Below are 26,756 nucleotides of genomic sequence, written 5' to 3' on the forward strand. Positions count from 1 at the left end.
AACCACCCGATCAGGGGAAGGTGATGCCCCCATCACACCTCTGCTGCTGCCACTGCCAGCCGCTGTGGCTGCCTGAGCCTCGGGCTGGCCCTTGTAATGGCAGCTGCCATCCGCGGCCTGCCTGAGCCTTGGGCATCCGCTACGGCTTTGTCAGGAAGAACATCCGGAAGATGTCTGCTCTAATTAGCATATTACTCTTTTATTGGTATAGATTTTTTAACTGGGAAAAGACTTATGCAGAATAAACTCCAAATTTGATAGATTTACACTGAACTTAGAAGGATATTTGTAAAAAAAAAAAGCTAACATCAAATAAATAAATAAATATTTTAAACACATAATTTCGAGGGGAAATATTTTCAGTCTAATCATAGTAATTACATTACTTTGTGTTACGGCCAAAGGTGATCCTGAGTGGGGGCGGTGAAAGGATTGAGAAAAGACAGATAAGAGAATGAAAGCTGGGTCTCGGTGGGACACTGTTCCCTGATGAGGAGACAGCGCCAGCGCCCACAAGCCCTGTCTTTATTGTATAGCAGATGCCACGAGGCAAAGTAGGGGCGTGATCACGTTGTTTACAGCATTCTCGTGAGTTTCATCCCCCCTCAACTACATGCACCCGAACTCTATCACAAGGCACATGGGGCCACGTGTTTGGACCATAGGTTCAAGCTTACAACTATAGCTGTTGGCTATAATTGTGCTGAGAGGGCCCTGCCCTCCAGCTGGGACTTGCACGTGGCAATGAGAGGACCCTGTCCTTTCATTATTCTGAGGCTTGAACCTGGCCAAAACACTGTAGCCGTGCTCCACAACTTTGGAAACATATTTAAATGCTTATTTAAACTAATGTCATTTGCAATCACCTGTGTATTTTATGTATAAAATGAATGACCAATTTGACATCAGTAAAAGCAACCTGCAACATTATAGAAGTTTAACCAATATTAATTCAACTATGACTTAGTTTTGTCCTGAACACTTTAAACAAGTCTTCATGGATATTCACAACAACCCTTCAAAGTCGATATCACTGAAAATTAAAGCCCATTGTAACTGGGAAGTGTAACTCAAGATTATCATCTGTATGTCTGTTTACAGTGTTTGGCTTTGACATCGTTCTAGTGGATTTTAAATATGGGGTTTTCAGGAGACAATTCAGGCCTCCAAGGGCTAAAAGGAGGCCAGGGACAGGGAGTCCCGCCCAGCCACTGCCAGCATCTCCACCCTCATTCGTTTTCATATCAGACTTCCGCAAATGCTCCCTTTGAAATGAAGGCTCTCCCAACTAAACAGCAGCTGGGAACCATTGTCTGCCACCACTCCTTCCTGAGGCAGAATGTTTCTTGTTTCCTTGTAGAAAGCACAGTCTGACACCACAGCGACTCCACATTTGTTTCTGTTGTTCCTTTGTGACATCAATGCAGATGGCTGGAAACGAGAGCGTTGCATGTGGGGCTTGGAAATATTGCATTGCTCTGAGATTTCCAGTGTAAGCACATTTTCTGTATCAGTTTCTCCCTCGCATTTGCTTATATACTGTCTTCCGTCTGCATTTCACAGGTCCTTAAGATCATTTCCACTTGGCTGACGGAGGGAGGATGTATGTCCCTCAGCTCTCCATCACGTGATAAAAAAGCATTCAAATGAATGTCCCTGGCTACAGGGAACACTTCGAGGCATTTTACTGTTACAGTTTAAAAGACGATAGTCCTGGCCATCAAGAAGTTCACAGTCCAGGGAGGTCATAGGTCCCTGACGGTCTTTCCAGTCTCCTGTTTGCGGTTCCAAGGGCTCTCATTCTTCTCAGGCCTGAAAATCAGCCTCCAAGGGTCTCAAGTCTGCATTTCACCAACTTCAGTTCATTACCCTCTCCCCTTCCCTTGCTCTACACCGTGAGTTTGTGTATGGATTGCTTTCCTGCCCTTTTATCCTCCTTTGCCATTACGTTGTCATTCTCTGTCCTTTCATCATCTCCTTCTCAACACTGAGAGTTTGCCAGGAAGTGAAGCATCTCTGCTGGCCGGTCCGTCCCGGGGCAGGTTTCAGCCCAGCTTGCCTGTAACTCCGGCTTCCCCTCTATGGGCTGCCGGCCTACTGGGTCTTTGTGGACTTATTTCATTCCGATGTAATGAAACCTAGTGTTCACTAGGTGGCGCCAAACAGCAAAAGAAGTAGGAATAGCTTCAGGGGATGACATTTTAAGAGTCCGATTTCTGTCTCCTTAAAAGCCACTGTGCGGTGCGCATTGGTGAGGTCTGGAAGGACCTGGCGCGGAGGCAGCGCCCGGGGACCGCTGATGGAGGCATTATTACCGCGCGATTACAGGGGCAGGTGTGGCTGGTGGGGGAAATGCGCTGGGAATTCCTGGATCACCTTTTCCCATTTCAAAAAGGCCGAGTTAGGGCTCTGGAGTTCCGAGGCAGGCGAAAGCGCTGCCCGTGGTGCCCGGAGACACCAAGCACCGCTCCAGAATGGAGCGAACAGACTTCCTGCGAGTTAGTGCCAGGACAAACCCGGCCACGTGCGCGCTTCTGCCCGCCGCGGGGCAGCTGCGGTGCGGCCGGCCCTGCCTCCCCACCCCCGCACTTAGAACCAAGGCTTGTCCCGGCGGCGGTTTCATTGGCGGGGAGGAGCGGAGGGGTCATTCCTTGGCCTGGGCCATCAGAGAATGACAACCCTACACATTCCCCATCAGTGCTAATCTGCGGGCGCAGGCCTCACAGCCTTAGCCCACCATACGTTTAGGGGCTCACCAACATGCTTTAAATTATTTAAAATAAAAATTTTAATATAATCCAAACTGGATTATATTCTTCTCTATACCAGCACAGCCATAAGATATAATTTTTAATATTTTAATTAACCACTATCATTGAAGGCAAAGGGCCTGGAGCCCAGCCGTGGTCAATCTCCAGGCCTCAATCTCCGTGTGACACGTCACTGGCGAGCTGCTTAGTGATGGAATCAACGCGGCCTCTCCTGAAGGCTCACCTGAGACGGAAGGCAGGCACTCACCCTGCACAGAGGCCCCTGGGGCTTACTTTCTACAGTCCTGAGAACATTCTGGGATTTGACTGCACCTGCAGAGGGAGTGAACCGGCTCATCCCTGCTGTCAACGCTGAAGCCTGGAGGAAAGCACCCTGGGTGGGAAGGGCCGGTGGCCGTGGGGGTGTAGGTTAGCATCTTTAGGTCTCATTAGTCCCTTCTATAAAATGGGGCATTTAAGCCAGGTGATCACTAATATCCCTCCAGTTCTACGTGTTGTACCTGAACAAAGACAGCAAGAGCGTTAGCTGTCATGCTGGCAGTCCCTCCAGAATTGCTGATGCAATGAATGCAATGATTAAAACCACTTAAAAAAATCTGCATTGAAGTTATTGTTTCATTCTTTTATGTTATTTTATGATTGGCCAAAAGTGTTTTGCTTTTGGCTTATTGCTGAAGGGTAGGATTCAAGGGAGAATAATGATTCAATGACAGCACCACACATGTGGCTGGAGATGAATATGTATTTGTGGAATTGAACAAGCTGCTACCTGTACTTATAGAGGGGACATCTGGAAGTCTGGGACTATTGTTTCTGAGAGTGAAGTTGGTTTCTTGTTTGTTTTTAATTTGTTTGTTTATTTGGCATTTTAAGAATATGACAAAGTTTTATAGGAAATTTCACTCGGTGAAATGTAGAACGTAACAATTCATGGAGGATGAATTAAACTGAAAGGTGGTGTCACTTTTTCTAAATAGATTAAACAGCCTCTGTCCACCCAGCCAGAGGGTGGATAAGACTCCTTTTTAGGAAAAGGCCGTAGATAGCGCGGGAGGGAGCACAGGACACTGCTGCCGAGGGCCAGCTGCAGCGCGTGCTGACCGTGTGACCCGTCAGAGGGAAGGCGCTCACCCTTCTCGGAGTCCCAGCTTTCCCAGCTGTGCTATGGGCAGGACTGATAGTCCCTACTGTACGTAGTTATTAAGATTAAAAATAATGTCAATAGAAGCTATTACTGTTTTTGTTGTCATTATTGTATTGAGTGACATCTATCACCTTTTCAGAGCTGGTGACCAAACGGGAATCTTATAAATTATGCAACTTTCCAGAGAAAATGATTGTTTATCCACATTCTGGCTGGAAGCATCCTAGACGCCGACTGTAATTAATTTCAGTGTTTACTACTCGCCAGCTTTGTAATCTGCCCATTTTTGAGGAGGCTTCTTAGGAATTCAAGGAGAGAATCAGCTAGAATAAGTAGTTTTGCATATTTGAAATCTTCAACCTGCACAGATAACTGGAATGAAAGCCCTACATGCTTCTGAAGAATTTTCCTAGCAGCCTCAAGGGACGATGGCTCTAGTTGCCAGGGATGCTGGCAGAATACTGAACAAGCCGTGATTTATTTGGGCTTTCAGTTGATAAATCACAGATAGTTCTAACATTGGCTTATACTTTTTATATCACAGATTTATTCATTCAGGCAGTTTTCAAAAGGTGAACAGCAAGCCACACACAGGAATAACTGTGTGTCCCTTCCCACATGCCGGCACCTCTGCAGATGTCATTCGGCTGAACTGATGGCCGACCCTCATTGAGAGGACGCGCAGCTGGGAATTCAGATGCTGCTCTGAATGAGGAATGACACTAGAAATCTCAGGAGAATTTTCAAAATCTCTCTTCTTTTTATTCCAGAACTAGTCATGGAAGACTATTCCCTCTTCCCCATATGACTACCACAAACCCCTTTTCCACCCTGATCTTAGGCCAGAAGAAAAGAAATGAGAAACACTTGATTGGATTTTATTTCAAATTTGTAAGTGGAACTGAACAATGGGTCTGTCCTGGCATTGCCTGTGAATGTAATGAAATTGGGGCGTAGAAAAGAAATGCTAATCCTTCTGACCAAGACTGTCAGGCATTCCCCTCAGCCTGACTAAGCTTACACAGGCTTCTTCGGACTCCGGGCCCTGGACTCCCTTTTCTTACAGCAGGTAATTAGTTTAGAAACCCTGTAATTGCCCATTTATTCTCTGCCCCTTTCATCTCTTTTAAGCTTCCTGACAGTATTAGCCAGGGCCGTCTTTCTCCAGCACCTGGGCGCCATTCCTTTGAGAGGTTACCTTCGGAGAAAATAGTGGCCCTGCCTCCCAGTCGCGGGGACAGGAGCTGCAAGACAGGAGCTGGACAGGGCAGGCTGACTTTCTCATTTTCCATCTCATCCCAACCTCACGGGGCCGGCCCTTGCCGCTCCACTGGGTTTCTGCTGCAAAGTGTTCCAATGACCTCCGAGCTGTCAACTTGACCTCCATCCATGCTCACTCACTCACTCACAGCGGCAGAGATTGCTGGCGTGTCTTTCTGCAGCACCTTCTCCTGCTCTCTTCAACCCCCACAACCCCGTTTCCCCACTAAGTGTGGGGCAGTCTCAGAGTGCCATTCCCAGCTCTCTTTGCCTCCTGCTCTACACATTGCCCTGGGCCATTTTTCACCTGTTCTCTGTTTTAAAGTTGTGTAGTTGAAATGTATACTTTCCCAAATGTATATTTTCAGTCCTGGTCTTGTTTCTGGCCTCTAGACACCTACTTTATAGACCAGAGGTCAGCTGATCTAATGTCCATTTTCTTAAAACTGGTCCACCTCCTCTCTACCAAAAAAAAAAAAAGAAACAATTTTTGGAGTATTTTTATGTCCTTAAGATAGTGTAATCATTTTTGCTTATTTTTTTTGCATTTAAACATTTAAAAAAGGGAATTTATCTATGTACCCTTTGTTATTAATTATATATTTTTTCTAAGTATCTTCCAAATGTGCAGTATTTTATGAATGATAAAATACTATATGTTTTTATTTTATAATCTTGAGAATACTTTAAGGACTGTTTAGTATTAAGTTTGAAGACTTTTTGAGTTTTACAAAATTTTATTAAAGTTCAACTTTAAAGGGAAAATAGCACACCTAAGTGGATGCAAATAGATTGAGCAGGAGCTCTTAGGCAACCTGGCTTTATTTTTATTAAAAAAACAAACCACCATTTTTATTGATTTCAGAAAGGAAGGGAGAGAGAGAAACATCAATGATGAGATAGAATCATTCTTTGGTTGCCTCCTGCATGCCCCCTACTGGGGATTGAGCCTCAACTCAGGCATGTGCCCTGACTTGGAATCAAACCATGACCTTCTGGTTTATAGGTTGATGCTTAACCACCGAGCCACACAGGCCGGGAATCACAACCTGGCTTTAAATGAGCTGGTTTAGCATGCTTCTTCCTTCCTTCTAGGCTGAGCTCCCATATACCTCCCTGCTGTGTATCCAAAGCTGCCATCACAGTGGAATAGCTGAAGCTCTCTATCTCTCCCAGAAATGTCTGCATCTTCCCCCCACCCTTCTCTGCCTGGGCCCCATCATCATAAACCCAGGTATCATTACTCCATATTGCCATCTGTCTAGGAAGCCTGCCACAGCATCCCCTTGCCTCTGTAGAATTAATTGATCTCTCTCCTCTGTGCTTCATAACCTTTCTGTTCATATCCTGGGTATAGTATTTAGCAGACTGTATTATAGCTTTTTGTGTATGTGCATTTTTCTCTTGGTAGACATTTCGTTCCATTCATCTTTGGGTCCTGGTGGCTATAATAGTGCCTGACTGTTGGCAGGTGATCCCTAAGTGCTTACTGACTGTCTGAATGAACAGACATCCAAATTACGGTTGCATTATTAATTACTTGTCTAGCTTTTCTATAACAGCAAAGACAAGGGCCAGAGGGACTAAGAGGCTGAGAAATCTTTGACGGTTTAAGAAAGATCATCCAACATTTGGAAATGAAGGAGAAAAGCTGACCATGTGATCTTCAACGTCACGCTAGAGCAATAGCAGTCCCCTTAGTGAACAGGGCTCACCTATGGGCAGCCCAGCCAGCTGTCTGCTCTTTCACAGCCCACAGCTCAGTATGGTTTTCAGGTTTCTCAGTGTTTACCACTTCATAACATCCCCAATTTTGCCTAAAATATTTGCTATCCAGTTCTTTAAGAAATACTCGGCTGAGCCCTACCCTAGGAGGCAATAACTTTGTTTGACTTATCATTTACTATTGATTATGGCATTTTACAACTCTAAAAAGTTAGAAGTTATAGAAAATAGATAACATACAATGATTGTATTTTCTGTTTTGTATTCAGCTTAACAATCGTATTTCATAATTCTCCTTTGTTCTCTAGCTATATAAAATTCCTGTTCCACCTGGCTGGTGTGGCTCAGTGTTTGAGCATTGACCCATGCATGCACCAAGAGCTCACCCCTTCGATCCCTGGTCAGGGCACATTCCTGAGTTGCTGGCTCTCTCCCCATTAGGGCATGCAGGAGGCAGCCAATGGATGTTTCTCAATGATGTTTCTCTCTCTCTCTCACTCTTCCTTCCGCTCTAAAACAAACAAACAACAAAAAGAACCTCGACAAAAATTAATGAAAGCATTTAAAAATTTTTTTCTGTTTCCATATACCCTTTAAATCAGATTTGTCAACCTAATAATTCCCTTATCAGTTAGTTAAATAAACTTTAACATATGCTCACTATCAGTATGAAACTCATGATTTTCATATTTTGAGGGTTATTCTTTGACAAGGGTTGTTAGGGACAAGAGTAGTTAGGGACAGCAGCTCCCAGGCTAGGGGGACAGTGGACATGAGGTGGGAGAGCCTCCAGTGTTGTATGATTTTAGGGCTAATCTGTTTTCTCCCAAAAAGGTGGTAAGAAAAGAGCCAAGGAGTAAGCCATCCAGGAACTCAGTGTTGCTGTATTTGGCCATCCTGATTGGGAAAGGGTTAAAATTATAGGATGCCGTTCCCTTTTCCAAGGATAGATTCTCGAGATTAGATCCTTTCCCATAGATAAAGCTAGGTATTCAATCCCGACACACAGTATTTCCAGCAGCTGCTCCTTTTCTCTAAAGATTTCCCCTCTCAATTCTCTTTCAAGGAGAGTTTTCTCAACAGATTGGACTAACGCCAGTGAGTTCAAGCAAAATACTGGCAAGATAGAATCAGGATCAGGGAGGTTTCTTGTATTTGCTGAAATGACCTTCTGGTATTGTCTGGGTTTCCGATGATCGATGATCAGTGCCCCTCAGAGTTCTGTTACTACATGCTGGGGGATGGGCACTGCCATGCGCCAACCCAAGTCTTAGCCGCTGAAAAGACCACGCCAGGGAGAGAGTCGGGGGCTGTGTAAACTAGAATTTGAGTCCTTGTTCTCTGGGAATCTGAAGTAATTATCTTCATTTAGGGTCCAGGAACCTGAGAGGCAGCATGATAAGTTGGTTGTACTTGGAGGACATTTTAATCAGCTCGATTGTCAGTCACCATGACAGCTTAGGCTCAAATACATCCTGGAAGGAGAACATCCGGGTCACTCAGTTGTGCTGAAAAATTAGGAGCAAAAGAGCTGTCATGTTCTAGATTTTTTTTTTTTTTTTTTTTAGAAAAGGGGAAAAAAGCGATTGAAAATTATCTGCATATTTTTTCTTAATTTGTTTTAAAATCTAGACACCCATTTCTTCCATAATCAAAATACTAATTTTGTGTGTATTTCCCCAAACTAAAATTGGACAGGAGAACTGATGTTAGAAACACTTCACAGGTTTATTTTAGAACGACATTTTAAATTTCAGGTTCAAGAAGTTTTATAAGCTCTGCAGATTCATAGAAGTGAGAAGTTAATTAGCTCTGCTCAGAAGCAATGGTTGTGAGTGTTTTGGGATTTTGGTCTGACTTTGCCTGGTTTGGAACAGGCTATAAACAGGGAGGAGGAACTGTGAATAATGTGAAAATGAGGGTGGGGAGTGTTTATGAGTCTGTATCTGAGTAGGTCCCTGACCATGACTCACTCCTGGGTGGCCACCTTCCTTCTCCTCAGCACCCCTGTCCCCCAATGGCAGCTTGTACCCCTGCCACTGATACCTGGGTGGCTGGTGCCCTCCTCTTCAGCTCTGGTGCCCTCCTCTTCAGCTCTGGTGTTGACAAAGATTGTCTACTTGATCAAAGTCTACTCAGACCCCCTGAAATTTCCCACTCAGCCTCAGCGTTTGGTCTTCTGTGTTTGTCTCTTCATTGCTCAGTTTTAGCAAGTCCTGCTAAATTGGTTTAGCTAGAATGCCCCCACCCCCACCCTCCATATCTGATCACCCTCAATACCTCAGCAGGTTCCTCATGCTCCACATCCCCCAGGTGATGTCTGATCACCCTGACCTGCCTTCCTCCAGAATCCTTTTAGGTCAGTTTAGCCAACCTCCCCACCCCCATTCCAACTTGCTGTATTCAAAGTTGAGTCCATTCACCCTCCCTCACCCCAAGATCCCATTGCAGGGAACCTACACCTACCAAGACAGCCTTTAACAAGTACCACTGAATAACGGTTTCTTTACCAGTGCTGGTTGTCTTCGTGACTGTGGCAGGAGGCTCAGCCCTCACCACCAACACCAGCCCAGAGGGACTAGAAGTCTCTGTATTAATCTCAACCACTACATTCTCTTTCTGCTCAGGCACCAGGCCTCAATGGAATGGAATTTAAAGGAAAGCTCAGGGCTTTCTTCATTACGGGCTCACTGAGTGATTCCCAGACTCACAGGAATTTGCAATCAAGTGCAGCCTATCAGAAAAGTGCTCGTTAGAAAGTCCTTCTGAATGAACAAGGCATAGCTTTGATCCCAGCATCATTTTAAGGTGTCCCTCTTTGGCCACATTGGAAGATTCTTTGGGCAGGGACTGACTTTCGGACAGTACCACCTTGTATGATGGTGGATGACTGCTTATTGTTTTGTATTAAGCATGTAGAAGATGGTCAAGGCCCAATCATCAAGCACTTGCTGTTCTAAGTGGGTGAATCTATCCTTTGCCCTTGCTGAAATAACTAAACCAGGATCCCTAGCTGTCGGGAAGCCCATTCTAAATCTCGCCTGTCCCTCCTGCTTGCTCCTTACATCCTGTACCCCAAGTCCAAAAGTGGATCGGAAGAAACTCTTTTGGGGCAGGTTGGCAACAGTGGCTTATCACACTAAATAGGAAGCCTTTTGGATATTGGATTTATCTATTTTGGTTTATATAGAGGAGTTAATAAAGTCCATTGATGTTTATTTTAAAGTTTTATGAAATCCACATTTGATTTTCTAATTCTGCTATCCTCAAGCCCTTTGGTTCAGGCAGTATTCATGTCCTACTGGCTCACTGCAGTCATTTCTTGGCAGAACTTTCCCAGTCATTCATTCATTCTATGAATTTGCAATGTATTAAGCATTTAAATTTTCTCACTCTCCAAGTATTTGGTAAAAAATAGAGCAAGGTAATTGCTCAGGTTGTCCAGCACACTCTGGCTTTCCCCTATTGTTCTCCTATTAAAAGATAAATTGGGCACGCTACCCCACTGTATACTGGGCAGCCTGGGGCATTATTAGGTAGATCAGCATAAATTTGGCTCCAGCAGGGATCCGAGCTGATGTTAGCACCATTTCATTTCTACTGCCATTGGCTTCTTAGAGGAAAGCTATATATTTCTTATGAATTCTCATAAGAAATCAGTGAAAATAATTTCAGTTCCAACCTCCACACAAAAGCCTGTCAGGGTACTTGTTATTGTTCTCACTGGTACCCTATGCAGGTCACAGATTATTAATCAAGTTAATAAAGACGTTGCCACAATAACTAAACATTTATATTAGTCAACTGCAATTGTTGAGAGTTATGTTAAGTGTTGTAAATACAGTCCCCTCTGTATCTATGGGTTCTGCATTCACCAACCTTGAATAGAAAATATTTTAAAAAAAGTTATGTTGTTGTCTACAATGGTTGCATCTATACCGAACATATAGAGACTTTTTTCTTGTCATTATTCCCTAAATAATACAATATAACAACTATTTACATAGCATTTACATTGTATTGGGCATTATAAGTAATTTAGGGATGGCTTAAAGTACATGGGAGGATGTGCAAGGTCATATGCAAACACTATGCCAGCCACCCTATATAATAAAAGCCTAATATGCTAAGTGTCCAGTCATCAGGTTGGCCATTCAACCAATCAAAGTGTAATATGCTAATGATATGCTAAGGCTACTCAACTGCTCGCTATGACGTGCACTGACCACCAGGGGACAGAGAGTTGACCTGTCAACCAGTCACTATGATGTGCACTGACCACTAGGGGGGCAGATGCTCTGACCATTAGGTTAACTTGCTGCTGGGGTCTGGATGATCGGGATTGAGCGAAACGGGCCAGTCATGCCCTGGAGTCCTCCCGCAGTCCCTCCCCAGCCCCAATCATGCACCAGTGGGGCCCCTCAGCCTGGCCTGCACTCTCTCACAATCCGGGACCCCTTGGGGGATGTCAGAGAGCCAATTTCAGCCCGATGGCCGAATGACTGGTCACTATGATGCTCACTGACCACCAGGGAGGAGACACTCAATGCAGGAGCTGCCCCCTGGTGGTCAGTGCGCTCCCACAGGGGGAGCACTGCTCAGCCAGAAGCTGGGCTCATGGCTGGTGAGCACAGTGGCAGTGGTGGGAGCCTCTCCTACTTCCGCTGCAGTGCTAAGGATGTCCAACTGCCAGCTTAGGCCTGCTCCCTGGGGGGAGTGGGCCTGAGCCGTTAGTTGGACATCCCCCGAGGGCTCCTGAACTGTGAGAGGGCACAAGCCGGGTTGAGGGACCTCCCCACCCGAGTGCACAAATTTCTTACACCAGGCCTCTAGTTCTATATAATAAAAGGCTAATATGCAAATAGAACAGCAGAACAACAGAACAACCAGTCACTATAACATGCACTGACCACTAGCGGGCGTGTGTGGAACATGGTGGGCATTGGCCGTAGCAGGATGATGGAGCAGGTGAGTGGGGGGGAGCCTGACCAAGGCGGGGCACCAGTCACTGTCATCGGGGAGAGCCTCTGGTGGTTACTGAAAATTCTTTGCTCCCACACACCACGGTCCCACCTGCCACCTGCACCTGCTACCTGCACTGGCCCTGCTCACACTCACTGCCAGTGCCTGGTGCTGGCCCCTATTGCTCCTCAGGGCTTCTCTACCTCCCCCTGCTCCTGAGGGGAGATCGGGGCCAGCAGCTGCCGCTCACACCCGCTCATGGGGCCAGAGCCATTGCTCGCACTCACTGCCAGTGCTGGCCCAGCTTGCATCCGCAGCCAGCACTGGAGCTACCACTTGCACCTGCTGCCAGTGCCTGGTGCTGGCCCCGATCGCTTGGTGCCATCAACGGGTGTGGGCAGTGGCTGCCGGCCCTAATCGCCCCTGAGGGCTACTCCACCTTCCTCTGCTCCTGAGGAGCAATCAGGGCAGCAGCTGCTGCTTGCACCCACTGACATTGCCAGCCCCACTTGCACCTGCTGCTGGCGCTGGCCCCAATAGCTTCGTGTCTTTAACAGGTGCAAACGGGGCCAGTGCCATCAGCGTGTGGGAGCGGCAGCAGTGGGAGTGGGGCTGTGGCAGACAGGGGACCAGGGCCATGGTGGGAGGGGCCGGGCAGGGGCGTGGAGGATGGGCCGAGACCTGACCCTGTGCCTACTGCAGCCTCGTGGCCCACAGTTCCTTTCAAGGTGCACGAATTCGTGCACTGGGCCCCTAGTTTTATATAAGGGACTTGAGCATCTTTAAATTTTGAAATCCTTGGGGGTCCTGGAACCAATCCCCTCAGATATGGAGGGACGACTCTATTATTTTAGTTAATCCTCACACCTGTTACTATTTCCATTTTCCTGTTGTGAAAATTCAGTGCTGCTGTTAGCACACAGGATTCACATTCAGGAGCCCTCCAAGGCAATGGCATTCTGTGCTTTTTCTCGCTATCACCAGGGTCCCTTCCACATCCCTGGCCTCTTTCTAAGGCACCACTAGGTGGGCCTACTTTGAGAAGCCTGTCCCCACAGTAGCACTTGCATTCTCCCTGCTGCAACTTGGCTCCCTACATTTACTATCTCATGTTGTTGGGATGGGTCTGTAAGTAAACTAGCTCCTGGAGGGAGTCAGGAAGAGGGCGACTGGGCCCTCACCTCCCTTATGCTTTCCAAGTTCTCCCTATACACGTCCCTGTTATCATTTTCAATTGACGGAAGAAACTGGTCTCCTGGTCTTAGCTGGCAAGGACCCCTGGCTCCTTCTTAGTTCTGAGAAAGTTTCCATGAGGAGAGGCAATATTTTATTAGCCTTTAGGAGGCCTTTGATTTCTTAGGGGAGCCAGAGGCTTGCTCAGCCACCCAGTTCAGGGGTAAACACTCCCAGGTTTAGTGCCTAAGGGCACTCTGTCATTTTAATGAACCTGTTTACCAGGTAGGAGGCAATTTCCTTAAAGTTGCACCAAGTTCTGCTCAGTGAAAGATAAGTGTCTCCCAATTGAGCCTTTTTGTTTGGATTTTGCCCAAGGCCTTTCTCTCTGCCTTCATTGTTAGTCCACAGAAAGCCAGAGAGGCTGTTCAAGATTCACTTTACTAATTCATGGCCTATCAGGAGGCCTTGTTTGTAGCCTGACTGGCAGGTTGCATTGGCAGTAGATGTGGAGCCTTGGACCCTTGCACTCCAGGGAGTGAAACAAAAGAAAACAAAACAAAACAAAGCACAAACAAAACATTTTTGCAATTGTTTAGAAAACAGAATTTTGAAAGTAATGGTGGAAATAGTTCCCACTTTGGGCACAGCTGGTTCCAATGGTAATTATACAGCTTTCTTACCCGAACAAATGTGCGCTTTCTACTGTGGAGATTTGGGCTGAGCCCCCATATCTTTTAAGAGTTTTCTTCATAGCAAACTCTGTTTTGATCTGAGATGGAAGCTCATCTAGGGTGCAGAAACCGGAAGGGACATTATTTTCTTCTTTCTTTCATGATGGGCGACGTGGCTTTTTTCCAAGTTTACATTTTGGTCGAATGACTATGTCCCCCCTCAGGATGCTGTTTCAGTTTCAACCTGAGTTGTGCTAGGAAGAGGTGATTCCCGTTGTTAACCATGACTGGCAGCTTTCTTAGGCAGGAATCCCCCAGGTTGCTGCAGTTCCCTGAGAAGGTGTTTTGGGCTTTTAGCAAAATGTAAGTTAGTTTGTTTGTGGACTGTATTTTAAAAAAGCTCTTAAACTCCGCATAAGTGTTGCTCTGATGGGAAATTAAAGCTCTCAGATTGTGAAGCAGGAGGTGCCCTTGTTCTTTGCTTTTTGATGTAGGAAAAATTTAACCTGCATGTCTTAGGACTCTACCTCTCGCATAAGGCGATCCACAGATTCCAAACGATTATTTTATCAAGTGTGATTTTAATTTGATGTTTGTGACCTCAAGGTTGAGCTGCAAGTTTACACAAACAAACAAACTCCCCTAAATTCCCGCCCACTTGTGAATGGCGTTCTTTTACCTGGTTCAATGTTGAGAGAGTAGCTGTCTATTTCCAGATCAAGTAGTTGGGCTGCAGCAGAACGGAAATCCTCCAAGACCCGCTGCACGGCCTCGGTGAGGTTGTAGGGCACAGACTTAGCAAACCTCATTTTGCTATTCACAATCACACTCCCACTTCTGAAGTTAAGTATTTCAAGTTGCTTAAATCCTGTAAGATTGGATCGTAGATACGGAACCAGCTGCAAAATAAAAGATGGTTTACTCATAAGTATGTTCTAGCGCTCAGCTGTTGCTAATTCTGTTCATACTCACTTCTCATTATCTGAGGCATACATTTCCACTTATTTGTTTATTTTTGTGTGTTTGGATTTAACGGGAGACCAGAACACCACTACTTAATGCTCTGTTTGCAGTGATCATGTCCCACATTTCCACCTTTCTGTCTGTGTATTGAGATGGATGGGCAGTGGTTTTGTTCAGAATGAGCTGTGAGAACAGAGGATTTTAAGAACCCAGGCCAATGCTATCAGCAAAGCAGAAATGCCAAGTTCAGTTTTGCTTTTGTTTTTTTTTTTTAAATCCAAGTAAATAAAAACATGTTCCAAACTGAGCTCAGGAGCGGACTGCCCTACGCCTGTGTAAATGGGCTATCAATCTGGAAGCAACCAGCTTGAAATGACCCATTGAAACAAACAACAGCTTAAGCATCAGCTTGTCTGTTTATGCAGGCCGTGTTTCACGGTCAACACAAATGCGGTGCGGTGGAAATAGCAGGGAACTGGCAGTCAGCCCTGGAACTGTTCCCAACCAGCTGTGTGACCTTCACTGAGACACTTAGCATTGTGTTGTACCTCAGTGCCCTTATCTGAACGGTGAGGGAGATGAGAAAGTGGTTCCCTAAGAACCTTTTCCAAACTATAATGTAATAATATAAAAGTAAGCTCCAGGGCAATGCACTTCAGGCTTCCACACCTGCCCTCTTGTGAGCCATGGCCATCCATGAGATCTCTTTTCAGAAATGTTTGAAACTCAGCAATACCTGCCTTGTTCTGGGCCCAGAAAGTGAGCCTCTCATCCATAAACTGACACCTCTGAGCCCAGGGAGCACACAGGTGCAAGCTGCAACCTCCCAGGCACGGCCCCGCCCGGCTTTGATTTCGTCCCTGTGCCTTGCCAGAATTTTGACTATGACCCTGATCCCCATTCTTATACACTCCCCTTGCCTCAAGGTCATTGTGAAAATTAAAAAAAAAAAAAAATGAAATGAAATTTTACACAGAACTTGGAACTTCTTTTTCCAATTTAGTCTCTCGTGATTTTGCCTACTTAACTTTGAATTCATTCTGTGTCTTAGCTCTGGGGGGAATTCCCTGTCTTCACCTACTGTGCAAATGACTAGCTGCTTTTTTCTCCAAAAAGAGGATGCCTAGCTAGAGACCACATTTCCCAGCCTCCCTTGCAGCCAGGTGTGGCCACGTGACTAGTTCCCACCAATGGAATACGAATGGAAGAGATATGAGCAACTTTGGTATCACTTGCTTAGGAAATTGCTTCCCCTGGGCTTTCTCTCTTTCCCCTTCTCACAAGTGGAAATGACCCAGCTGTGACTACGAGGAAACACCATTGGGGCTGACAGAGTTACAAGATGTAAGGAATGTGGGTGCCTGGATGGTGTAGAGTGGAGCTGTCCCACCCACCAAGTGAAAGAGAAATGAACTTGTATCTTATTTAAGTTACTCTATTGTTGGTTTCTTCATTATGGCAGCTCGGCATGTACCCTAAGGAGTACCCCTGTGCTAGGTCCACTGGGAGCCCATTCCCTGAGATTAACCCAATTACCTACTCACCTCATGGTGGGTGGTACTGCGGGGTTAGACTGCACAAAGTCTTCCTTTAAAGTTCACTTGAAGAATTAGTTTTTATGTGGTTTTAATTTAAACAACAATTTAACTTATGTGAAGCTTACAAATATTTTTCTGTCATTTTCAGAAATTCAGCATTTCTTACTGTACATGCATTTCTTATCCCACATGTAGAAACAAGACAAATATGAGTTTGGGGGCGTTTTATAATCACAGGTATATGCCATCATCTCATTTTCTCTGTTAGGGATCATGGATGATTTAACCATTTTATAGTTAAAAACAAAAACTGAAGGGGGATTGAACAAAGAGTGTTTACACCTGAGCTCTTGGCCTGCTCTGTGCTGGACCTTCCTAGCTTAGATCCCTGTGGTCAGTCGGCTGGAAAATAGTGACATTATAACTTGGGGAAAGTCTGCTCATCCTGCTTTTAAATCCAAAGCTCAGAACTTGAGAGGCTATGTATTATTCTGGGAAAACTAAATTAGGAAAAACTATAAGGAAAGGTTGTTCAGTATAAGTTTGTTCCCAGGAGTCTGAGTGGCAATGTCTGCTCATGTGTCCACCAGAGAATTCACTTGCCTCTTGGATCTGAATCCATCTCAACACTCTAGCTGAATGTCTTCAGCGACAGCCACGTCAGAGGCTTGCCTCTTCCAACCAGCATTGCTCAAGACAGCCTGTGATTATAGTATAAAGAACAACAACAACAAAAAAGAAGAGACACAGAGAATAGTAAGCAGTGCCTACTCACCAGCTGTGTGAATCGTTGCTCCAGAGCTTGGTACTCCAGAGAGCTCTTGTTGAACAGGGCGTCAGAGAAGGCCATGTTAGCCACATGCAGACTGAAGAACACCACCAGCTCCTGGCCTTCGGCGGCGATGATCACAGAGCTGGCGGTGATATTCTGTAAAGCTGGGCCGGGAGTGGTATTCTCCAAGAAATTGTCTGGGGTGGAAACATATCCACTGAATCCTGGTACCTCAGAGGAGGTGGGAGAATTGGATAGATCCATTTCTTCTAAGTCTTGGGCTATATCTTGGCTGCCTGTGCTCAACGTGCTATCTTCTGAAGATGCAGGCAAATGTGAAATCTCCAGAGCTGATTGGCTGATGGCAGAGTAATCATCAGTGGGGATGGTTAGTGTCTGGTCAATGGACATTATGTCTGTGGCACTTTGATCAGTCAGAGAGAAGATGCTTGATGCAGCCAAGAAAGGTAGAGTTTCTGATAGGGAGGTAGAGGCCGTAGCAGGTGAGGACAAAGAACTGTCCATGGAGAAAGCTTCTGAGACCAATTCATTACATCCAAGCATTCCCCCAAAGAATAGAAAAAAAATCCAAAGTTCAAGTTAGCCTTAAAAAAGTAACATTTACATCGATGACTTAATGTCATATTTTAAAAGAATAAGAAATTGGTACAGAAAGGGGCAGGCAACCCTATGTCTAAACCTATGGAGACAGCAGGTGGGTCCCAAAACCATTTCCTTCAGGCCCAAAACTTCTACATGCATAAGAAAAAAGATAACCAATTACCCAGAATTTCTGGAATCACACTCAGCCCGACACAGTACATCTGGGTACCAGGTGGTAAAAGCTGACTAGGTCACCAGCTGGTGCTAAACCACAAATGGCATTGAATATATCTGCATCCCACATCCCCACCTGGAATTCCTAGTCAACTAGCTGTGCAGTTTTGGGCTAGACATTTTATTTACCTTCCAGTCACGCAAGCCTGTATTTTTTTTTCAGTTGTATCTTTTTGGGGATTCTAGTTATCCTATTTTGGTGGTTTTAACAATTAAAATTTAAATTATGCTTTTCCAAAACTGTATAATCTGACTGAATAACTTGCCAATTTACAAAATGATATTGAAAGAGTAAAGGTGTTGGTTACACATATAATTTGAACTTTACATTCACCATACAACTTGCTAAATATTTGGTAATATTTAAAGGTTTTGTCACTTTTACAAGATTATACCTTGATAATTTTTACCACGATTTTGCATTGCTTTCTTAGGTAAGTACACATTGAACTACTAAAGTCCAATCCCACTTTGGTGATAAATTAAAATCAATACATGTTTATGAAAAGCGGTTAAATGAAACTATCAGATAAGAGATTGGTGGGTTATTAAAATATTCCAATAAACCTAAATCTAGGATCACTGACAATATTTAGGGCAGTAGACAGATCAAAACAGGGAGCTTTCTGTGATTACTTCAGTGGTATTTTGGCAAATGTGTGGGGAAGCTGTACTGAAATCTAAATGTTAAGCATGATGAATGAACTGTCAGGGTGCAGATATAATCTTTGGACTCTCAGTCAGCTAATTTACTAGAGGGCAACCACCCTAACTGAAATTCTAAGTGATAAACAGCTCCGAGAAATGGAATCATATTAGGTTTAGTTTCTTAAAATAAAACCTGCCTGTTGGTGAATTGTACGAATCTTTCAGAGAAGCACCCTCGTTTCTCTAACCTGGGGAGGGTGCCTGGATGTGTCCACCCATAATCCAGTCAACTGTGAGAAATGATGTTTCTAACAGCCAAGATCTCTCTGCATTCACACTGTAGTTTTATTTAAATCCATTGCCATCAACTGAAGGTTCGTATTCTCCCCAATTCTTATGTTGAAGCCCTGATCTTCAGTGTGACAGTATTTGGAGGTGAGGTGTGATAGTATTTGGGACATTATTGGGATTAGAGCCTTTGTAAGAACAGACATGAGAGAAATGATCTCTCCCTGTCTCTCTGTCTCCCTTTCTCTCTGTCATGTGAGGATACGGCAAGAAGGCCCTCAGAAAGAGGGTCCTCACCAGGAAACAGCTGGCAACTTGATCTTGGACTTCCAATCCTTCAGAATAGTGACAAGTAAAGTTCTATTGTTTAAACCACCCAGTCTATCATTAGCCAGATTAAATAGTTCCCTGTATTATGTCATGAACCAATAAAAATTAATTTCTAACTCTGTGGCAACTTGACATTAATCATTCACATCCAAAATAAACCTGTCCAAGTTATTTTCCTGATAAGAGCAGCTGGCTATTTAAATGTAGGGTTGCTAGATAAAATATAGGCTTCCCATTGGGACACACAAACTAAAATATTAATTGTTGCTTATCTGAAATTCAAATTTAATTGGGTAGCTTGTATTTTTCTTTGCTGAATCTAGCAGCCCTATTTAAATGTGATTTGAAAAGACTCCTACTCTTTCTTGGCTTGATATTGAAACTACCAAGGCCATCATCAATTCCTTTGAAATAAAAGTATCATCTAAATCTTACCACTAGTTAGGAATGTATTTTAAGTAATTACATTTTCATCAGATTCTTTTTTTTTTTTAAAGGAGAAGTTTCTGGACAGCAGTATCCACAAGCTTTCTTTTTTTAAAAAAGTATATTTTACTGATTTTTTTTTTTTTACAGAGAGGAAGGGAGGAGGATAGAGAGTTAGAAACATCAATGAGAGAGAAACATTGATTAGCTGCCTCCTGCACACCTGCTACTGGGGATGTGCCTGCAACCAAGGTACATGCCCATGATCAGAATTGAACCTGGGACCCTTCAGTCTGCAGGCCAATGCTCTACCCACTGAGCCAAACCAGTTAGGGCTTCATCAGATTCTTATGTAGAAATTAGGTATGGCACTGACACAGGTCATCTGAACATGAAGTTTTTTTATGCTGCAGTGGAGAAGCCCTAAAGACGAAGGCCATTCATTTCATCATGAAGGAAGCAGAAGAAACAGACTCAGAATAACTTGACTTTTTAGCTACTCTGTTCAAGTATGTGTGTGCATGTGAGGTTCCCGTGAGGGTGTGAGGTATATTTGTATGTATGTATTATGGGGTGCTGATTAAAAGCCCAGCTGTTGGGTATAGAATAGAAGGCTACTGTGGTCACTCTCTGGGCAGGGGCCCAATAAAAAGCAAAGGCCACAGATGAAATAGTTCAAACCAAAGTAGATGAACTTAGGTCAAGCTGGAGCCCAAAGTGAGATAACTGGATAATGGGGGAAGATGGGCTCAGTGTGGGCAGCCAGAAGCCCCACTAGTAGACAGAGGAAGGCCAAGAAGGTGAGCAAGGTGTGAAGGACAAGTGCAGATGAAAGGCTATTTTAAATTCTGCCAGAAAGGGTCACATATACACATATATACACTAAATCATAAGCATCAAGTGGTCACCTATTTTATGTTTAAAAATCTAAAAGGAAAAGATTTCAAAATCTTATCTCAATTTTCAAGTGCCATGATCAGCAAATTCTTAATTATATATCAAATGAATGGATTCTTATCATAACAAGAAAATTATCTTCTTCCTTTTTGGCATATTATAGGGATAGAACAAGTGTTTATTATTCATTCATGCATTCATTCATTCATTCATTCATTCAACAAATGAATTGATAGCCTACTATGTGCCAGGCACTGTTCCAGGTGTTGGGATAAATAAAAATAAACAAAGGGAAATATATAGTATACCACAGGTGCTCTGGAAGTACAATGAAGCAGGAAAGTGGCTGGGATTTCTGGGTGGGCAATTTATGAATATATGTATAGTATTTGAGCAAGACCTGAAGGAGGTGAGAGAGTTTAGCCACGCAGCAAATGCAAATGAGAAAGCTAAAGAAGGGTGTCTTTCATGTTCCGGGAATAGCTGGGAGAGCAGCATGGCTAGAATGGAGTTCTACACTATCAGTCCAAGTGTGAGGGTGACTAAAGATATTTCAAGCACACAAAGTCTCCACAAATCCCTCCCAGGCAGCCTTTGCTAGAATGTGTTTACGTAAAAGGGTAAACCAAGAGATAGGAAGAAATAGGATACTGAAAATAAGTTAGGGAAATATCCAGGAAGATAGTGAAGGGGTATCTTAGGAAGTTAGTTAACCCAGGTGTAAAAGGCAACTAGTTAAAATTAGATTAGTCTCAAGAGACAGGTAGATGGAATGCTCATATCACCAAGCCCTCCAAATTGTACCAAATTTTTAACTTGACAAAACTGCTGAAGAGTGTGCTCCACAGAGCAAAAGAATAAGCCCAGAGAGAGAAGGCCTGAGAGCTAGGGATCTGGGACTCCAACTCAGGAGGAAGGAAATTCTAGGGATGAGAGCAAAGGGAAGTTTCAGGCGACAGCTGTCCAAAGAAACCTGAAGAGTGGTAGTCCAGAGAGAAAGAGAAGGTCTCTGAAAATTGGAAGTGGTAAGTAACCTGATGTAGAAACTATACTGGAAAACTAAAATGGAAAATTTGGGAAGAATTGGCAAAAGTACAAAGAGAACTAAGTAAATGAAAAAAAGAAAAGACGTTAACTCCAGGAAAACAGAAAGGAAACAGAGCAAACAGGTCAACTGTGATATGCAATGTAGGCCCTGACGATTGGTTTAATAATAGTTATCACCATATTGAGAGGAGATAGTCTTATAAGAAACTTAAATCCTTATTTAATAAGAAGTCAAAGAATACAGGAGACTGATAATGCAATATATATATATATTACTGAAAAATATGGGAAGAGCCAAATATGGGAAAACAAAAACAAAAACAAAAACCCAACCCTACACGTTTGATACCAGAAGTGTTCTGAATAGAAAAGTAGTTTTCCTTTCGGTAGCCAAGCCCTCAGGAGCTTTGGCGCCCACGAGCCCTTATGGAAACAATCATCTGATGACAGATTCCAGCTGACTGAAAGATGCGTCAGAACAGAGGCCTCTGGAACGTACAAGCTGTGGTAGAAGGCTTGAGAGTGAGCCCTAAATCGATTTAAATGTGGAAGTTTGTCCAAGAAGCTGAAGAGTTACGGTTGCAGAACCAATTTTAAATTTATAAACCTTGACAATGGTAAAATACTCACCTAATTACCAACACTTGGGGTGTGGGAGAGTGAAGATGGCTGGATTATGAGTGTTCTGATAATTTTATCTTCCATACGAATACATAGAAAATGCTGCCTAACGTTGATACATAGAGTATAAATGAAATGACTCCATATTAAACTTTTAGGTAATATTTCTTACTAGCCTTTAGGGATCTCTTAAGAAGGAAGTAAGGAAATATTTATCTGAAAATCCGCCATTTCTTAAGTGCCATTTTAGTTTCCTTTTCTTCTGTTAAAAACCAAGTAAAATTAAATGTAAAACATTTTTTTTAGAATGGTATTACAGAAAAATTCTTTGTTTATAAAAGTATTTCTACTAGCCTATCTTTCAGAATGTATGGAGATACATCTGGGATGATAAATATCATTTAGTTTTTTCTAAGTAGCAACATTTTATTTTCCCTTTTTGGGGGCTAATTTTCTCCATCCTTTAACATTTTATATAATGAGCATATATTATTAAAAATAGTGGTAATTACTATTTTAAAAAATACTATTGTTTAATCATTCAACATAATATACATTTTTTTTTGTGGTGGATAAAGTTTGAGGTTGCTGAAATCTCCAATGTTATTTCTTCTGCTCCATGAAATACATAAATACACATTACATAAATTTACATTTGTATACATTTAAAATGTTTTACTCATAGATGTTATTTTTAGATTTTTGTAAACTTTAGATAAAAAATAGCTCCTTGGGTATCTGGAATAAATGGAAAATTGCAAATGTATCTTCATATTAAGTAAAAGCCTTAAGCAGAGCCACCATAGCAGCAAAATATTTTACACCAAATCTTTATTATTATTGATAACATTAAAATAACATCTGGATTAAAACTGAACCAGGTAAGAAACTTAATTCCTAAGCTCTGGAGGACATCATTGTGCTTTCTTACTAATTTAATTAGATGTTTCAATGAGGTTATAGCTGCAAAATCCTGTCTTAAAATTTTGAGAGGCTAGATTGAGGATGAGATGGAAAGAAACTAGTTTATTTGGCACCTGTTATGTTCTAGGTACTGTACAGGAGATATTTTGTAAGTTTCCATTTACTTTAAGTCATTTTATAAGCTTCCAATTGATTATACAATCTGCACTTCCTACTTGGTGTGAAATAGTAGAGTCTTCAAACTATCTACCTAATTATGTCTTCTTAAGTGAATAAAGTGGATCACTCAGAGAGATAGCCCAACTCTACAAAGATGAGTGTCCTCTTGACCAGGGGTCATCTGTAGAATGAACTATGCATGTCCATGTATTCTAACATGAGGCATTTGTCTGCTCAAATCACACATCAAAAGCACATTTTTTTTTTCTCAGTCTGGCATATTACATTTTTACTTCACTAATAAAAATGCTGAGTCTGTGAAATCTTACTAAACTTAAACCCTACCTTATCCTATCTAATAAAAGAGAAACATGGTAATTAGCATATGACCGCTACCCTTCCCATTGGCTAATCAGGGTGATACGCAAATTAACTGCCAGCCAAGATGGCGGCCGGGCAGCCAGGCAGCTTGAAACTAACATGAGGCTTGCTTGCTTCAGTGACAGAGGAAACCAACGTTCCCGCCTGCCTTGCCGGCCTCTGAGCCTGCAGTTTGAAACATTGTAATAAATATAGAAGCTAAACAAAACCCCAGAAACCTGCTTTCAGCGAGCCGGGATCTCAGAGCTGGAGTCAGAGCTGGAGTTATACATTGTTTCGATTTTAGAACCCAAACAAACCAGATACCTGCTTTCAGCAGCAGAGGCCTCAGAGCTGAAGCCAGAGCTAAACCTGGCCCAGAATAAAAAGAAAAAAAAAAAAGGAGCAGTTGGGAGCAGTTGGCTGAGGCCTGAAAACAGCCCTCAGCCCCTCACCCAGACTGGCCAGGCACCCCAGTGGGGACCCCCACCCTGAAGGGTGTGTGACCAGCTGCAAACAGCCATCATCCCCTCACCCAGGCTGGCCAGGCACCCCAGTGGGGACCCCCACCCTGGTCCAGGACACCCTTCAGGGCAAACCAGCCGGCCCCCACCCGTGCACCAGACCTCTATCCTATATAGCAAAAGGGTAATATGCCTCTCAGCACCAGGATCAGCGGAGCCACGAGGCCTCCCAGCACCAGGATCAGCATGACAGGGGGCAGTGCCCAAACCCCCTGATCGCCCTGCAGCTCTGTGTGTGACAGGGGGCGGGGCCACAACCTCCCTATCCGCCCTGCTCTTTTCGTGACAGGGGAAGGTGCCCCAACCTCCTGATCAGCCCTGCTCTGTGCCTGATACAGGGGAGCTCCCCAACACCCTGATCGCCCTCCGGCTCTGTGTGTGACAGGGTATGGCGCCCCAACCCCCGATCAGCCCTGCTCTATGTGTGACAGGGTGCGGCGCCCCAACCTCCACCCCCCTACCCACGGGCCCTGCTCTGTGTGTGACAGGGTAGAGCCATAACCTCCCCATCGGCCCTGCCCTGAGTGTAAGAGTGGCGGCGCCCCAACCCCCTGATCGGCTCTGCTCTGTGGGTGATAGAGGGCGGCGCCCCAACCCCCCCACCCCCCATGGGCCCTGCTCTGTGTGTGAAGGGGTAGAGCCATAACCTCCCCATCGGCCCTGCCCTGAGTGTGACAGTGGCGGTGCCCGAACCCCCTGATTCGCCCTGCTCTGTGTGTGACAGGGGACAGTGCCCCAACTTCCCTATCGACCCTGCTCTGTGCGTGACAGGGGGGAGCTCCCCAACCCCCTGATGGGCCCTGCTCTGTGCGTGACAGGGGGCAGTGCCCCAACCCCCTGATTGGCCCTGCTCTGTGCATGACAGGGGGTGGCACCGCAACCTCCCCATCGACCCTGCCTTGAGTGTGACAGGGGGCAGTGCCCCAACCCCCCAATCGGCCCTACCCTGAGCGTGACTAAGGGTGGCATCGCAACCTCCTGATCTGCCCTGCTCTGTGCATGACAGGGGCGGTGCCCCAACTCCCCAATCAGCCCTGCTCTGAGCCCGACCAGGGGCTGCACCTAGGGATTGGGCCTGCCCTCTGCCATCCGGGAACAGGCCTAAGCCAGCAGGTCATTATCTCCCGAGGGGTCCCAGACTGTGAAGGGCACAGGCTGGGCTGAGGGACCCCCCCTTCCCCCTGAGTGCACAAATTTTTGTGCACCGGGCCTCTAGTCCTCTATAATAAAGAGCTAATATGCTAATTATACTGAACAGCAGAATGACCATCCAGAGCACCTTCTGGACAAAGCCAGGGCTGCAAGGGCCAAGCCCCTTGCACGAATTTCATGCATTGGGCCTCTAGTATAATATAAAAACGACAGAGCTCAGAGCTGTGTCACCCTGATTACTTTCTCTTCATCATGAGTAACAGCATCTCTAATAGCTTTTAATTTAAAATCAGCCCTATGTAAGGAAATTGTGAATATGCATTTGGAAAAAAAGACCATCGATGTCTTTCCTTGGTTTGCTGGTGTCCATAATAAAATTTGTTATTGTCTTCTCTGAAGAAGTGAACATTTTGGGATAAATGAAATAATTTTGATATGAATTTGACTTGTAGTGAGGTACCTTTTAATAGTATGGCCATAGTTCAATTCTGAATCATTTATTCCAAAATTATTGAAAAGATTGTGTTTTTCCAGCTTTGACTTGCAAAGTGAAATAATATATTATTTTTTCCTATTAATAAATTCATATCTAACTAAGGAAATAATAAAGATTTTTTGTTTCTGATTGTTTATTGCTAGCATATGGAAATACAGTAGATGTGCATGTTGATATTGCAACCTGCAATCTTGCTAAACTTATTTGATATTTTTTTTTAGGCTCCTTAGGGTTTTCTACATAGACAGTTATGTCATCTTCAAATAAGTATAGTTTTATTTCTTTCTTTAAGATTCTTATGCCTTTTCTTATGTTGACTTCTTGTGCTGATTAGGACTTTTAGTCTGATGTGGCTAGAAGTGGTGGGAGAAGACATCCTTGTCCTTGTTTTTTTATTTTTAGACACACTTGTTCTGTTGCAAATTTCAGGGAGAAAGCCTTCTGTCTTTCACCAGTACATATGGTATTAGCCACAAGTTTTCTGCAGATGCTTTTTTTATCAGGATGAGGAAGTTCCCTGCTAATTCTGGTTTGCTGAGTTTTTTATTGTGAATGGATGTTGAATTTTCTCCAATGCCTTTTGTGCATCAATGTGGTTTTTCTTTTTTAGACAGTTACATAGTAGATTGCAGATTGCATTGATGATCTAATATTGAACCAACTTTGCAATCTTAGGAGAGCCCATGCTGGTGAATAAAGATTAAGATTACATAAAATGTGATTTTGAGATTGTGAAAGGCACATAACACCTACCATGGTATGGTAGTTTCTAACCTGATCATCGGTGATCCTTACTTCCTGTTATTCATATCCTGTACAGTCCCCTCCCACATTGCATGGGGCTGTTTTCCGTAGAATGCTATGGAATAGATGATGTATGATTTGAGACTAAGTCATAAAGGTATTACTTCTTCCACCTCACTCTCTTGAATCAATTGTTCTGGAGGGCATTAGCGGCCATACTATGAGGACACTCAAGCAGACATGTGCAGAGGCTCATATGAGGAACAACTGAACTGATGCCTTCTTGTAGCCAATTTGCCAAATACGTGAGTAAGTCACCTT

At 43.9% G+C, this 26,756-nt stretch overlaps 1 protein-coding gene across 1 annotated transcript in view; it reads right to left on the reverse strand.

The window, feature by feature from the left end:
• Positions 1-26,756, reverse strand: part of IMPG1 (interphotoreceptor matrix proteoglycan 1) — a gene marked incomplete at both ends in the record, with an annotated part of 117,319 nt that overhangs the window by 8,554 nt on the left and 82,009 nt on the right. The window contains 3 exons of the mRNA XM_081093551.1: positions 13,719-13,824; positions 14,389-14,608; positions 16,986-17,499. Coding sequence (XP_080949677.1) covers positions 13,719-13,824; positions 14,389-14,608; positions 16,986-17,499 — 840 coding nt within the window. The remainder of the gene's footprint in view (positions 1-13,718; positions 13,825-14,388; positions 14,609-16,985; positions 17,500-26,756) is intronic.

The sequence above is a fragment of the Myotis nattereri genome, assembly GCF_964212035.1.
Source record: "Myotis nattereri genome assembly, chromosome: 6".
NCBI lineage: Eukaryota > Metazoa > Chordata > Mammalia > Chiroptera > Vespertilionidae > Myotis > Myotis nattereri.